The sequence below is a fragment of the Nansenia antarctica genome, assembly GCF_963989245.1.
Source record: "Nansenia antarctica genome assembly, contig: SCAFFOLD_277, whole genome shotgun sequence".
NCBI lineage: Eukaryota > Metazoa > Chordata > Actinopteri > Argentiniformes > Microstomatidae > Nansenia > Nansenia antarctica.
Genome location: NW_027663221.1, coordinates 129 through 13,181, shown reverse-complemented (window position 1 = coordinate 13,181; position 13,053 = coordinate 129). Strand labels below are relative to the sequence as shown.

At 42.1% G+C, this 13,053-nt stretch overlaps 1 protein-coding gene across 1 annotated transcript; it reads left to right on the top strand.

Annotated features, from left to right (window-relative positions):
- Nucleotides 1–5,680: 5,680 nt before the first annotated feature.
- Nucleotides 5,681–12,478, top strand: LOC308175209 (deformed epidermal autoregulatory factor 1 homolog; the record flags this gene model as incomplete). The annotated part of the gene is made up of 6 exons (XM_080550926.1): nt 5,681–5,924; nt 6,829–6,926; nt 7,176–7,323; nt 9,722–9,868; nt 10,220–10,359; nt 12,413–12,478. Coding segments are annotated over 6 exons (843 nt in total), but the record flags the coding sequence as incomplete, so codon positions are not given.
- Nucleotides 12,479–13,053: the final 575 nt, after the last annotated feature.

Below are 13,053 nucleotides of genomic sequence, written 5' to 3'. Positions count from 1 at the left end.
AAATGGTGAACAATGCGCAATTTCGCCAAGTGATTACTGGAGAGGTGGTGAGAGAACCCACAGTACCAATCAAACGCATTTACGATGCTGAGTGCGTAGGTCTACAGCGGGGCCGTCCCATCCAGCGTGGAGGTCGCGGGCGACCTCCTCAAAGATTCTCCTCAGTTAGGTCTGTTATGGCCAGAGCCAGAGCTGCAGTAATCCCTCCCGTCCCAGCTACCGTTGATGATGTAAGGATCGACGGTCAATGGGCTGAGACATGGGGCAGAGACCATTTCCTCCTGCACCAAGACAGTGAGTGGGGCATAGCAGTGTTTTCCACAGAGGACAACCTGAGACAGCTGCGACACTGCAGGACATTATACATGGATGCTACATTCAAGTCGTGCCCACGCCCATACAACCAAGTATTTACTATACTCGGGGACATTCATGGCTTCGTTGTCCCCCTTGTACATGTCCTCATGGAGCAACGTACAATTGGACACTACCGACAAGTGTTCCAGTGTGTCAAAACGTCACTCAGGAGAATCACCCACCACCTTTGGCGTCCGCGTAAAGTCATCTGTGACTTTGAGCAAGCGCTGAAAACTGCTCTTGAAACGGAGTTGCCACAAGCCAGAATCGGAGGATGCTACTTCCATTTCAACCAAGCCTTGTGGAAGAGGGTACAGGCACTTGGATTGGCTGGTCCATTCCGTCATGACCATCCACTGGCAGCAGTCATCCGCAAGGTTTGTTGTGTTCTGTCTGCACTGCTGTCTGTCCTGTGTTGTTTTGTTTGCATTGCATTTAGAAATGCTCTTACTGTAACGCCAAATCAAATTCCTATATGTGTATGCTTAATGTGTATGCATAAATGGCAATAAACGTTATCTCATCTCTCATCTCATCTCATCTCATCTCATCTCAAGGTGATGGCCTTAGGACACCTGCCTCTGCCTCTGGTCCAGATCAATTTTGATCTTCTCCTCAACCACAGAAACACCAGGCGTGCCCTGATGAACCACCCTGAGTTACAAGACTTCCTTGCGTATGTTCGTAACACATATGTCCATCCTGGAGCGGCCTTCCCACCAGCGATGTGGAATGTGTTCGAAAGAAACATGGAGCAAAGGACCAATAATCATGTTGAATGTAAGTGTAACAATGACAGATCTGAACAAAAAATATATAATTTCATCTAATAACTAAATCTGAAGTATTAAGTTAATTATTTTATATTGTTAATATAATATTGTCTGCTAATTATGGGTTAATTCATTCTTATCCTATCACCTCTGGGCCTGTGCGTATATCGAGGTTTAACTATGAGCCGAAACAAAAATTAACGAAACATCAAACACAGCAGAGGACAGGAGGGCTCTTTAAACAGGTGGACGAGTTGCCACGTACAGGCGCGCTAATGATGATGGACATAACATCAGTCCAATCATGGGCGGGCACCGTGATTGAGAAAGGATTAAGAAAGGATTTAAAATTGTGAAAGGAGGAGACACAGAGGGGAAAATGTTCAATGTCAAAATGTTCATGCCAAACTAATAACATTTAGGGCCTGATTTACTAAGATCCCAAATAACGAATACTAATTGAAGTTCACACACAGGGGAAGTTGAGATATACTTCAAATAAGGCCCGCTATCTTCTACATTGGAAAGATCAACAATCCTCACTGCACACCGTTAGTAGATCAGCCTGCAGATGTAGAACCAGTTTGCACATTAATAGGCCATTAATAGGCTAATAAGTTATAATTCTGTATTTTTGTTCTAGCTTATCATCGTACTCTGAACGATGCTGTCCAAGTGCGCCATCCTTCACTTTGGAAATTCCTTCGGCACCTGAAGGATCAGCAAACGCTTGCAGAGGGTAAACTGGGGATGGCAGACAGAGGCCACGCTCCCCCAACAAGGAGACGGAAGTGGAGGGAGTTGGAGGCCCGTCTACTGAGGCTGAAAGGACAGTACATGCAGGGCCACAGAGATCTGGCTTCGTACTGGAGGGCTGTCAGCCGTAGCGTCCGTATGGGCTAGATTTCCACATTTATTTTGATAGCACTTTGGCCTATGTTGTTGTTATTATTATTGTTATTGGCCTAATTGTGTTATTGTTATTATTATTATTATTGTTATTATTAGTTAGAATAAGCTGTACGCCATTGTTTACGCCATCATGTATGCCATTGTTTACATGTTATTTAGCTCTTTCATTTGTTTTTGCCAAGTTATTGCTGTACCATAGTTTTGTTATTGAAAGATGTCTGTACCTTTCCAGTTTATATGGACCTGTTTACTTAGTAAGCCATATAGTTATTATTACAATATATGTGATGCCAGAGTTAGGACTGATAATTGCACTAGAGCTCATGTGTCAGGATTACCAGGTTTCAGCAGTGAAACAGTAGGCCTCTCCTTATTAGTGCCTGACTACTAAAACACTAGAGTGAAAGAGACTACATCTCTGTATGCCAGGATCCCCCGAGGATTTGATGTGTGCAAGAGGATGTGTCACACTCTATGTGCTACGGATACTGGCTAGTTACTTAGGGATTATATTATGGGATATGTGACACTGTAACCTAGAGACACACTGCGCTGTTACGTGACGTCCTGCCAATGGGATGTACAGTATTGTCTCAGGTTGGCATTTTGATGCTTGGTCTTGGAAACAAACACCATGTTTGCACAAACATTGTTTTTTTTGTTGTTGTTGTTGGTTGCAATAAAAGCCTATATTTTGGATTGATATCTCTACTGTATTTATTTGATTCCGTTTGACCAAAATATAGAAAAAATATTTCTTTAATCCATGCATACAATTGCAAATGTTGGGCCGCTACCCACACGTTTAGCTGTGTTGCTCATTCCACAAATGCATGATCCTTACAAGTCATACCTCGTTGTAAAAGTGACTAATCAGCGGGTCATTCCACTAAAGGTGGATCAGTATAGCGGCGCTCAGGGAACTCGAGATTGGAAATCAAGCCTCAGGTGATTCCTCGAACGAGGATCAGCCTTGTGTCATCAGTGTTCACAGAAGACAGGCTTACAAATCTTCGATATGGGCGCGTGCACGCAGACATAAAAAGCCCTGAAGTGTCGATCTGTCGAAATGAAGATACTCCACTCTGCAGGGGTACTACATTTGCGCAGCATTCCGAATTATTGATTTTTATGAAGACGGAAAATTAAGATGTAAAATAGTGCAATACAGCCGCAATTAACAAGGCGAGGGAAATGGTTTGGCAAGAAATTGCTGACCGATTAAATGCGTAGGTCATACTAGCCCCAGTTATTGTTATATGTTCATATTTTAACAAATGAATATTACTACTGTGGTGATATCCGCAGCAGGCTACAAACCGTCATATCGCCACAATGGCCTAGTGGTATTGACTGCTGCCATAGGATTTAATCGTCATTTTATATCAGTGGTTCGAATCCCTCTTCAGGCGCACTTTTTACTGCATTTCGTTGTCTGAATCTAATCTAAAATCTCATCTAAAAAAGTATTGTAGGCTATAAAATTATGGTGCAGGCTAATTTACAAGAACTGACACGATTACAATGGTGTTTGAAACCTTTGCATGAAATCTTCGGTTAAATGTAAAAAAAAAAAAAAATGAATGACTTAGTCAAGTCTCGAACTCGCAACCTTTGGAACTCCAGTCCGCAGCCTTAACCACTACGCTAGCATGACAGCAATGCAAGTTGTTTCTTTTTACACTCTTTTCTTTATTGATATATCGATTTATCTATCACACTTTCAAAATATCAAGTTATCTATCACACAATCAAACTATCTATCGATCGATCACACTTTCAAAATATCAAATTATCTATCTATCACACAGTCAAACTATCTAATCTATCTATCTCGTGTGAAGTGGGAACTAATATTTCCTAGGGAGGAACTATCGTTCGGGATGTAGTTTCCGCCTGTGAGCCTTTTTTGACGCGCGTCTCACTATAGCCTGTGTTTTCGATTTCGAAGACGTCACTCACTGTGCTACGAAAACTGGCTAGTTACTTAGGGATTATATTATGGGATATGTGACACTGTAACCTAGAGACACACTGCGCTGTTACGTGACGTCCTGCCAATGGGATGTACAGTATTGTCCCATAGGTTGGCATTTTGATGCTTGGTCTTGGAAACAAACACCATGTTTGCACAAACATAGTTTTTTTTTTGTTGTTGTTGGTTGCAATAAAAGCCTATATTTTGGATTGATATCTCTACTGTATTTATTTGATTTCGTTTGACAAAAATATAGAAAAAATATTTAATAATGTGTATATATATATATCACTGGTGTTCTTTTAGGAATATAAGATTTTCAATTCCATCTCGAAAATGATCTATCTAGGGAGTTATATAAAATGCTGAGACAATACTATGACATTCATTGTGTTCTTCATTATTTCCAAGTCATCTTAAGACCCCCCCCCAAAAAAAAAAAAAAAAAAAAAAAAAATCAAACTCTCATGCAGTACCACATAACGACACATGAGGTCGCTTGACACAACGGCAGGCGGGGAACATAGGACCCTTTTTCGGAAGCGGGGAACATAGAACCCTTTTTCGGAAGCGGGGAACATAGAACCCTTTTTCGGAAGTGCGGAACAGGGGAACATAGGACCCGGGGAACATAGGACCCGGGGAACATAGGCATGCTCCCGTTCATTTGAAAGAAACAATACCTAGTCGCTCGTCAATGCTATGAGGTTTATAGAAAAACTTCTGAGTATAATGTCATTAAAACATACTTACGCTTCTGCGAAATAAACTGACGGTTTATATAACCTTTTATACAACTTCTAGCTCCGGTACTCTTGTTTTTTTCATGGGACGAAGGCTTTCCACAACGAAGGCTGCGTTCGTAAATTCGCTCTGAGAGCGCCGGAGCGCACACTGGGTTCAACGTCACAAAGGGACCAAGTAATTTGATTGGACAAGAAGCTCTCCATGAATGCTGATCAGATTTCCAGAGCGTTTTTACGAACGCACCCGAATGCTTTTTCATTTCCCCGGGAAATCTCTCACGCGGTGCCTAATCATTCATATCGATCATTCATAGATTATTGCTTTAGCCCCAGCCTGGTATAGACTAGACTGAGTGTATTGTCATGTCATATCATGCTAGTAAATATTATTTATTTTTATTTTTTTGTGGACGGGAGCAATTAATTAGTTAGATCCAGAGTGTATTTATTTGGATTGAATGACTGATTCAAGGATAACATCAATCTGGAATGTTTAGGAAATCTGTTCCATCATATTAGATAATCGATCTACTAATAACAATCAGGGCAGAGAATCACAGATCACACACCTCGCGCGCGTGTGTGTGTGTGTGTGTGTGTGTGTGTGTGTGTGTGTGTGTGTGTGTGTGTGTGTGTGTGCGTGTGTGGCGTCATGTCGTGTTACGTCGTTTTCTTTCGGCAATTTCCGCCGATTCTCCTTCCTGTGACTAGATCGAAAGCATAAAGAGAACTGGGGACGCCATTTCTAAACACTTTGAATACATTTCGGTTGAAATGAGAATCCGATAGTTCGATTCGATGTGTTTTCGATTTTAGTGCAAGATCAGTTTGAGCTCTACACCCACCAGAAGGGTGCAATATTTCCGACGATTCCTCGGTCAAGTTCGGCCTAAATCGTTCGATCGTGGGAAAAAATGGACGAGACGGACTCGGCAACGAAGGCGCTGGGGTTGGATGATGAGACGTCCATAAGCGCTCATGTCTGCCCGGTGGAGGAGGAGGTGGAGGAGGAGGAGGAGGAGGGGGTGTATTCGGTGGGTTCGGATACAGAATCGGAGGCCGAAGTCACCACGATGACAGTAATGGGAGAAGCGGGGAACATCGACATGGGAGCCGAGCCCTCGCCGAATCCTGACGATGCCGAGACAGCGTTCGCAGGCAGGTTTTGGGCTCTGCAGACCGGCAGCAGTGTGGTTAGCAACAGCAACAGCAATAGTTATGGAAGCATAGCTGACTTAATTCAAATGCTAATGCAATATGAGATTGCAATTGCATGTTCCACTTTTGCATGCATTCTTTCAGACAATATTCAAATTCAAATGCAATTCTAATGATTAGCATTTTCATTTTCATGTACCCGATGTGCACATTCGGTAAATAGTAGATCCTCTTCTTCTTTTTAATCTCGAGTAAATGTCATGTTTGCATGATAGCTGCTAGCTAAGCAGTGCTGAGACAAACTAGGTTACTTCTACCATCCCTGGCCATTCACGTTCACAACCATACACTGCTCATCATCGAGCTGGAAATAAACAGACTTAATCATACCAATCATACCAAGGTGCAACTATGTGACATTCAAAACAGGAGATATTATTATATATACGGAGAAATCTGTGGTTAGCTAAAATGGGCTATAGGCGAAATTAGTCTAATTTCTAGTCGATGCAATATCGTGACGTTAGAATTATAAGGTTCTATCTCCATTTTTGTCAAAATTGAGTTTTTTTTTTTTTTTTTTTTTTACATAATCTGATCCATTAGGTGTTTATTAATGCCTGTGTGGTGTTATTTTTTAAAATGTTGACATTTTTGAGTTAGTAATTCATAAAATACAAAGGTTCCATCTCACAAAACATAATGGAATGTAAAAACGTTTACGCTCAATATCTCTGAACTACCCTAAACGGAGATAGAACCTTATCATTCTGAGCTCACGATATATTCGTTTAGCAAGATCGGGGTGTTTGATCACCTTCGCCAAACTGAACAATACATAAGAGAGGTCACTAGATAGTTGAAGTTATATTGGAGTTACAACGACTTGTAAAATGTCTCCCAGAAGTCACGACAGTCACTGTGGCTGAGGTCCAGGCCGTAGAGGACCATGTCTTCACCACCACCGTGGCCACCTCAGCCTCCATCCCAGAACACGTCCTTGTAAGTTTGGGATGCTCTCTCACCTGGCCATTTCTCTGTTTTGTTGACAGTAGTTGTACTGTAGTGCCTATTCCAGTCTATTTGTCGCCTTGTTACCATTTACCCATTCAATAGTCATAATGATCTTCTATCATTAACATGGAATGAAAATACAGACATATAGTAGGCTATTAGTTACCCATTAAGATGATTCTCACCCAATAATACTGCACTGTCTCTATATTTCTCCTCTCATCCATCACATTGCAGACGGGCAGGACCACCTTGCAGATCGGTGACAGTCTCAATACCCAGAAAGCCACTCTGATAGTGGTTCACACTGACGGGAGCATAGTGGACGCTACAGGGCTGAAGAATGCTGCCATGTCGTCAGGTATGTCAAAGGCAGTGACAGGTTGTGTATTTTACACCTATGCCTTCAGTGATTGCTCTCACAATTAAACCGCTTTCGAATAACCTCACCATGACACTCGGGGCTACAGGCTATTGTCATTGGACATAACCACCCCATATTTGACAGTATGAAAGTTAACGCTGGGGTCATCAAACCGAACAGAAATGTCACCCATGGTTTCGGTACTTAATTCCCCAAAAGACTTACAACATAAACAGAAATGATTTCTAACAATTTAACAACACTGTACAAACATGCATAACACTTGCTAGGACATTTAACAGTTAATAACTTAACTCTCTCATAACTCTGACACAATGCAGGGCTCGACATTAAGGCTTGTCCGCTTGTCCGGGACAAGTACATTTTATGTTCGGACAAGTGGACTTCCTCCTGCACTTGTCCGACGGACAAGTCAAAACAAAGAGAAAAATGAATAAATCAATATGTATTAATATCTGCAAAAAAATAATTCCTCCCTCAGTTGTCCGATCGGAAAAGTAATAAATGTTTAACAAGCTATGCCGCACCTCATTCTCGCTGCCTATGAGGCGGCGTAGCTTGTATCAGAAACTAATGCTATTGCGTGCGCGTGACCGTGACCGTTATTAACTTCACTGCCCACAAAAGTGCCAACCTTCTTGACAGCGAAGTTGGCTTGTGGAAATGTTAACTCCGTAGTGAAAGAAACTGACACGTTACTCAAGCCAGCAAGCACGATGTCCCTTCAAGCACCTAAAACTGTCCAGGTCCCAGGAAAAGCGGGGAAACACTCAATGTCATCGGACGAAACACCAGCACTATTGCCGGTGTTCTGCCAATGTATGCTGCCGTGCCAATGTAGCTGCCTTGTCAATGTAGCTGCCTTGTCAATGTATGCTGCCTTGTCAATGTATGCTGCCTTGTCAATGTATGCTGCCTTGTCAATGTATGCTGCCTTGTCAATGTATGCTGCCTTGTCAATGTATGCTGCCTTGCCAATGTAGCTGCCTTGTCAATGTATGCTGCCATGTCAATGTATGCTGCCTTGTCAATGTATGCTGCCTTGTCAATGTATGCTGCCTTGTCAATGTATGCTGCCTTGTCAATGTATGCTGCCTTGTCAATGTATGCTGCCTTGTCAATGTATGCTGCCTTGTCAATGTAGCTGCCTTGTCAATGTATGCTGCCTTGTCAATGTAGCTGCCATGTCAATGTCTGCTGCCTTGCCAATGTATGCTGCCTTGTCAATGTATGCTGCCTTGTCAATGTAGTTGCCTTGTCAATGTAGCTGCCTTGTCAATGTATGCTGCCTTGTCAATGTATGCTGCCTTGTCAATGTAGCTGCCATGTCAATGTAGCTGCCTTGTCAATGTAGCTGCCTTCAAGGCAGTGCCTTGCCAATGTATGCTGCCTTGTCAATGTAGCTGCCATGTCAATGTAGCTGCCTTGTCAATGTAGCTGCCTTGTCAATGTATGCTGCCATGTCAATGTAGCTGCCTTGTCAATGTAGCTGCCTTGTCAATGTAGCTGCCATGTCAATGTAGCTGCCTTGTCAATGTATGCTGCCTTGTCAATGTAGCTGCCTTGTCGATGTATGCTGCCTTGTCAATGTATGCTGCCATGTCAATGTAGCTGCCTTGTCAATGTATGCTGCCTTGTCAATGTAGCTGCCTTGTCAATGTAGCTGCCTTGTTAATGTACGCTGCCATGTCAATGTATGCTGCCTTGTCAATGTAGCTGCCTTGCCAACATTGTACTAACTGTACACATCTGTACAGTATGTTTGCAATTACACTACTTTTCATACACTGTCTGAAAGCTTAGAAACATACGGTACATTATTATTACTCTGATATTGTGACAGACAGGTATTTTGGGAGATTCAAGCTGAATGTCTCTATCTGCTTTACTTTTTAATCCATTGTGATACTTGGCAAAGACTGATAAAGAATGTGATTAAGAAAGAATGTTTTAAGCTACACAGCCTTTTAAATACAGTTTACAGTAACCTTACAGTGACCTTTCTCAGTCATCTGTCTCATTGAACATTTACATTTACATTTTTGGCATTTAGCAGACGCCTTATTCCAAAGCGACTTACAATAAATACATTTGACTAAACAAGTGAATCATCAATCCACCAGTCGTAGCAGGAAGAGTAATCCAGCTCAGGCCCGGGGCCATTGGCAGTCTCTGTGACAGAAGGAAAGACCTTCTTCTAAACCTAGTTTTAAAAATAAATAAATAAAAATAAATAATAATATATATTTATACAGACACTGGAGAAACAGAAACAGTACAAGGGGGCAATAGAAGTTTTAGGGGACACAGTAAAGGGGAAAAAGCGGGTGTCTTCAGGAGACGCAGTGCTGGGAGGCAGTTAAGGTGTAACCTTAATGTGATTATGTCTTCCTCTCAGGCCCCCAGACCCCCTCCACCCCAATGTCCCCTGGAGAGGACAAAGAGGGCTCCAAGTACAACTGGGACCCGTCGGTGTACCACAACGAGCTGCCAGTACGCTGCAGGAACACCAGTGGCATTCTGTACAAGAACAGACTGGGCTCAGGTAGGCAGGCCAGCCACTAGGGGGAGCCCTTGCTTTGAAGATCAGGAGGGCTTTTCCTCCGCTACCATCCGCTGACCTGGATCTACGGTGCTGCTGGTCAGCCTTTATTACAGAATCAGCAGTAGCAGGATAACTGTTTAAATCGAATCTATGGCTAACAGAAAATAAGCCTTATTTCCCAGATGATATATTGGTGTATTGTTTTTGTCAACGTGAATATACTTAGTATATACCGGTAGTCTGAATACTCTTACTACTCTTACTTTTAAAGAAACATATAGTCTTTTGCACAAAAATCAGCACTTTAATGATCGCTGCTGTATTCTCTGACGCCTCTCTGTCCACCAACAGGGGGCAAGGGCCGCTGCATCAAGCACAACAGGCAGTGGTACACGCCCACTGAGTTTGAGGGCATGTCGGGCAGGGCGAGCAGCAAGGACTGGAAGAGAAGCATCCGCTATGCAGGGCGGCCCTTACAGTGCCTCATACAGGTGAGGGAGTGGATCTCTGTCAGCTGGGACAGCGGCATCATACCCTGTACAGAAAGTCTCTGTGTGAAGTTAATGGGGAACAACTGCAACTTTGGGAAATTTGTCTGTGCCTTAACACTAGAGCAGCCGTGCCTACTATAAGAGCCGCCTCGGGGGTCAAATGACCATATTCTTTACAATGGGAAGCTGCTACTTACACACAACGACCACTACTTGGCCGCCTTGTAAATTAGCCTGCTTCCTACACTAGCTTTATACTAGCTTATCCTGATGTGATTTAGAAAATGTAAGGATACTGGGTGGTAGAACACACATGTCTAGGAAAAGTCATGAAAGGAGGGTCCTGAAATTTGATCGAGTGCAAAGATATATCACTTTCTTTTACTCACAGGGGGCAAATTACCCCTCATGGCTGATTAAGTGTTAACCTCTCTGACCCAGGGAGAATGGAGCTAGGGTGGAAACGGAAGCGACCTCACAAGGTCACACTGCCCCTCTCTCACTGCAGAGCTACATAGAACTATATAGAGTACAGGACATGTGACTATGTTCAGGAATCCCAATTCATCCTGAGATATAGAATATGCATTTTATGACATCATATTGGGTCGTGGGGTCGTGGGGTTCACAATTTTACATTCTCTGAGCTCTCTGCCAAGCAAAGTAGCCTGTTGGCTTACTAGGTGTGTATGCAGTCATGCCATGCTTGTCACAGCAGCACACGCACAAGGGAACTCCTCATACATCATTCAGAACATACTGAACACACGCAGCTAGCGCTTTATTTTAGGATGATGTTGTAGTGACGGCTAGCAACTGTGACGCCAGCAGTTTTCCAAATACATCTGACTTCCGCAGAACCAACAAAAACAGAATCAGAATGTCTTTTATTACATCTTACTGTAGAAAAGGGGTGTCAAATTCAAACTTACTGTGAGGGCCAGGCTGCGGTTTGTGAATAAAATCAAGGGTCAGACATTTAGTACAATGATTATCATTTAGAAGAAGAAATATAAATAGGCTAGTGGTATTAATAACTGTATTAAATAAAAAGATATTGCATGGATGCAAAGATATTATCAAATAACCATCACATATTATCCTTTTTCCATGTTTGTGGGTCATTCCTACCTGATTAATAAAGCTAAATAGTCATTATCAAGTGCTGAACAATGTTTTTGTATAAAATGATATGGGTCTTTCTTACCAGCAAAACCGTTTAATAAAGCCAAATAGTATTTGTGCTGAACATAATGCTCATGCTTAGTTTTAAAATGCCTCCGAAGGTTATACTCTTTGAAAACTGCCAATAACTCTTGACATACGAGACACATTGGCTTTTGTTTGAATTCACAAAATAACAATAATTTTCCCAATTTTTCTTGAAATTGTCTATTCATTGTCCACTTTTCTTTTTTTGGCCATTGTTTATGCTACTTTTGGAAAGGTAGATAGCTTTTACGTTGGTTGTATGATAGCCTAGGTAGGTAGTCTATTTGGCCTTTATTAATTATTGGATAAAAGCGTGAGAGTAGTGTACGGTAGCACCTCCTGCGTTTAAATTTTGTATCGTTACGGACGTAAATTTAAACACCAGCGCACGGGCCACATTAAATTGATTGTCAGAATTTCTTGGCGGCCTGGATTAAAAGTCTCTGACCCTCGGACCCTGATATTGCTGTACAAGTACAGAACAGTACAATTATTTGTCTTTAGATCCTCAACATTGACATTACAGAATTCAGATACAATTACTACTTTACGTTACAACAATAATAAGTAACGTAAAGTAGTAAGTAAAATAATTAACCCTACATTGATCAAGTAATAAAGTGATGGTTTTACATCACATACATTTGACAAAACATACCGTTACCTAGCTAAGCTGGGTGATTGATTACTTCAGCATGTCACTGTTTCTCCACTGACCGCAGCTGGCCAAGGACACAGCTGATGGCAGATAGGATGGCAGAATTCATTCTTTAGCCTTTGGGGTTGCTTGGATCCCCAAAAGTCCTGTAGATTTTTTTTTTGACAATACAACTGTTTTCAGGAGCGGATCCTGAACCCACACGCTGCCTCCTGCACATGTGCTGCCTGCTGTGACGACCTGGCCCTGGTGAGTTGACTCCACACAGTGGGGAGCGTCATGTCGTGACGTTAGAATTATACGGTTCTATCTCAATTTTTGGTCAAAATTGAGTTTTTTACATAATCTGATCCATTAGGTGTTTATTAATGCCTGTGTGCTGTTATTTTTTTAAATGTTGACATTTTTGAGTTAGTAATTAATAAAATACAAAGGTTCCATCTCACAAAACATAATGGAATGTAAAAACTTTGACGCTCAATATCTCTGAACTACCCTAAACGGAGATAGAACCTTATAATTCTAAGCTCACGATGTGTCATGTACAGTGTGTGTGTCATGTACAGTGTGTGTCATGTACAGTGTGTGTGTCATGTACAGTGTGTCACGTACAGTGTGTGTCATGTACAGTGTGTGTGTCATGTACAGTGTGTGTCATGTACAGTTTGTGTCATGTACAGTGTGTGTGTCATGTACAGTGTGTGTGTCATGTACAGTGTGTGTGTGTCATGAACAGTGTGTCATGTACAGTGTGTGTGTCATGAACAGTGTGTCATGTACAGTGTGTGTCATGTACAGTGTGTGTGTCATGTACAGTGTGTGTG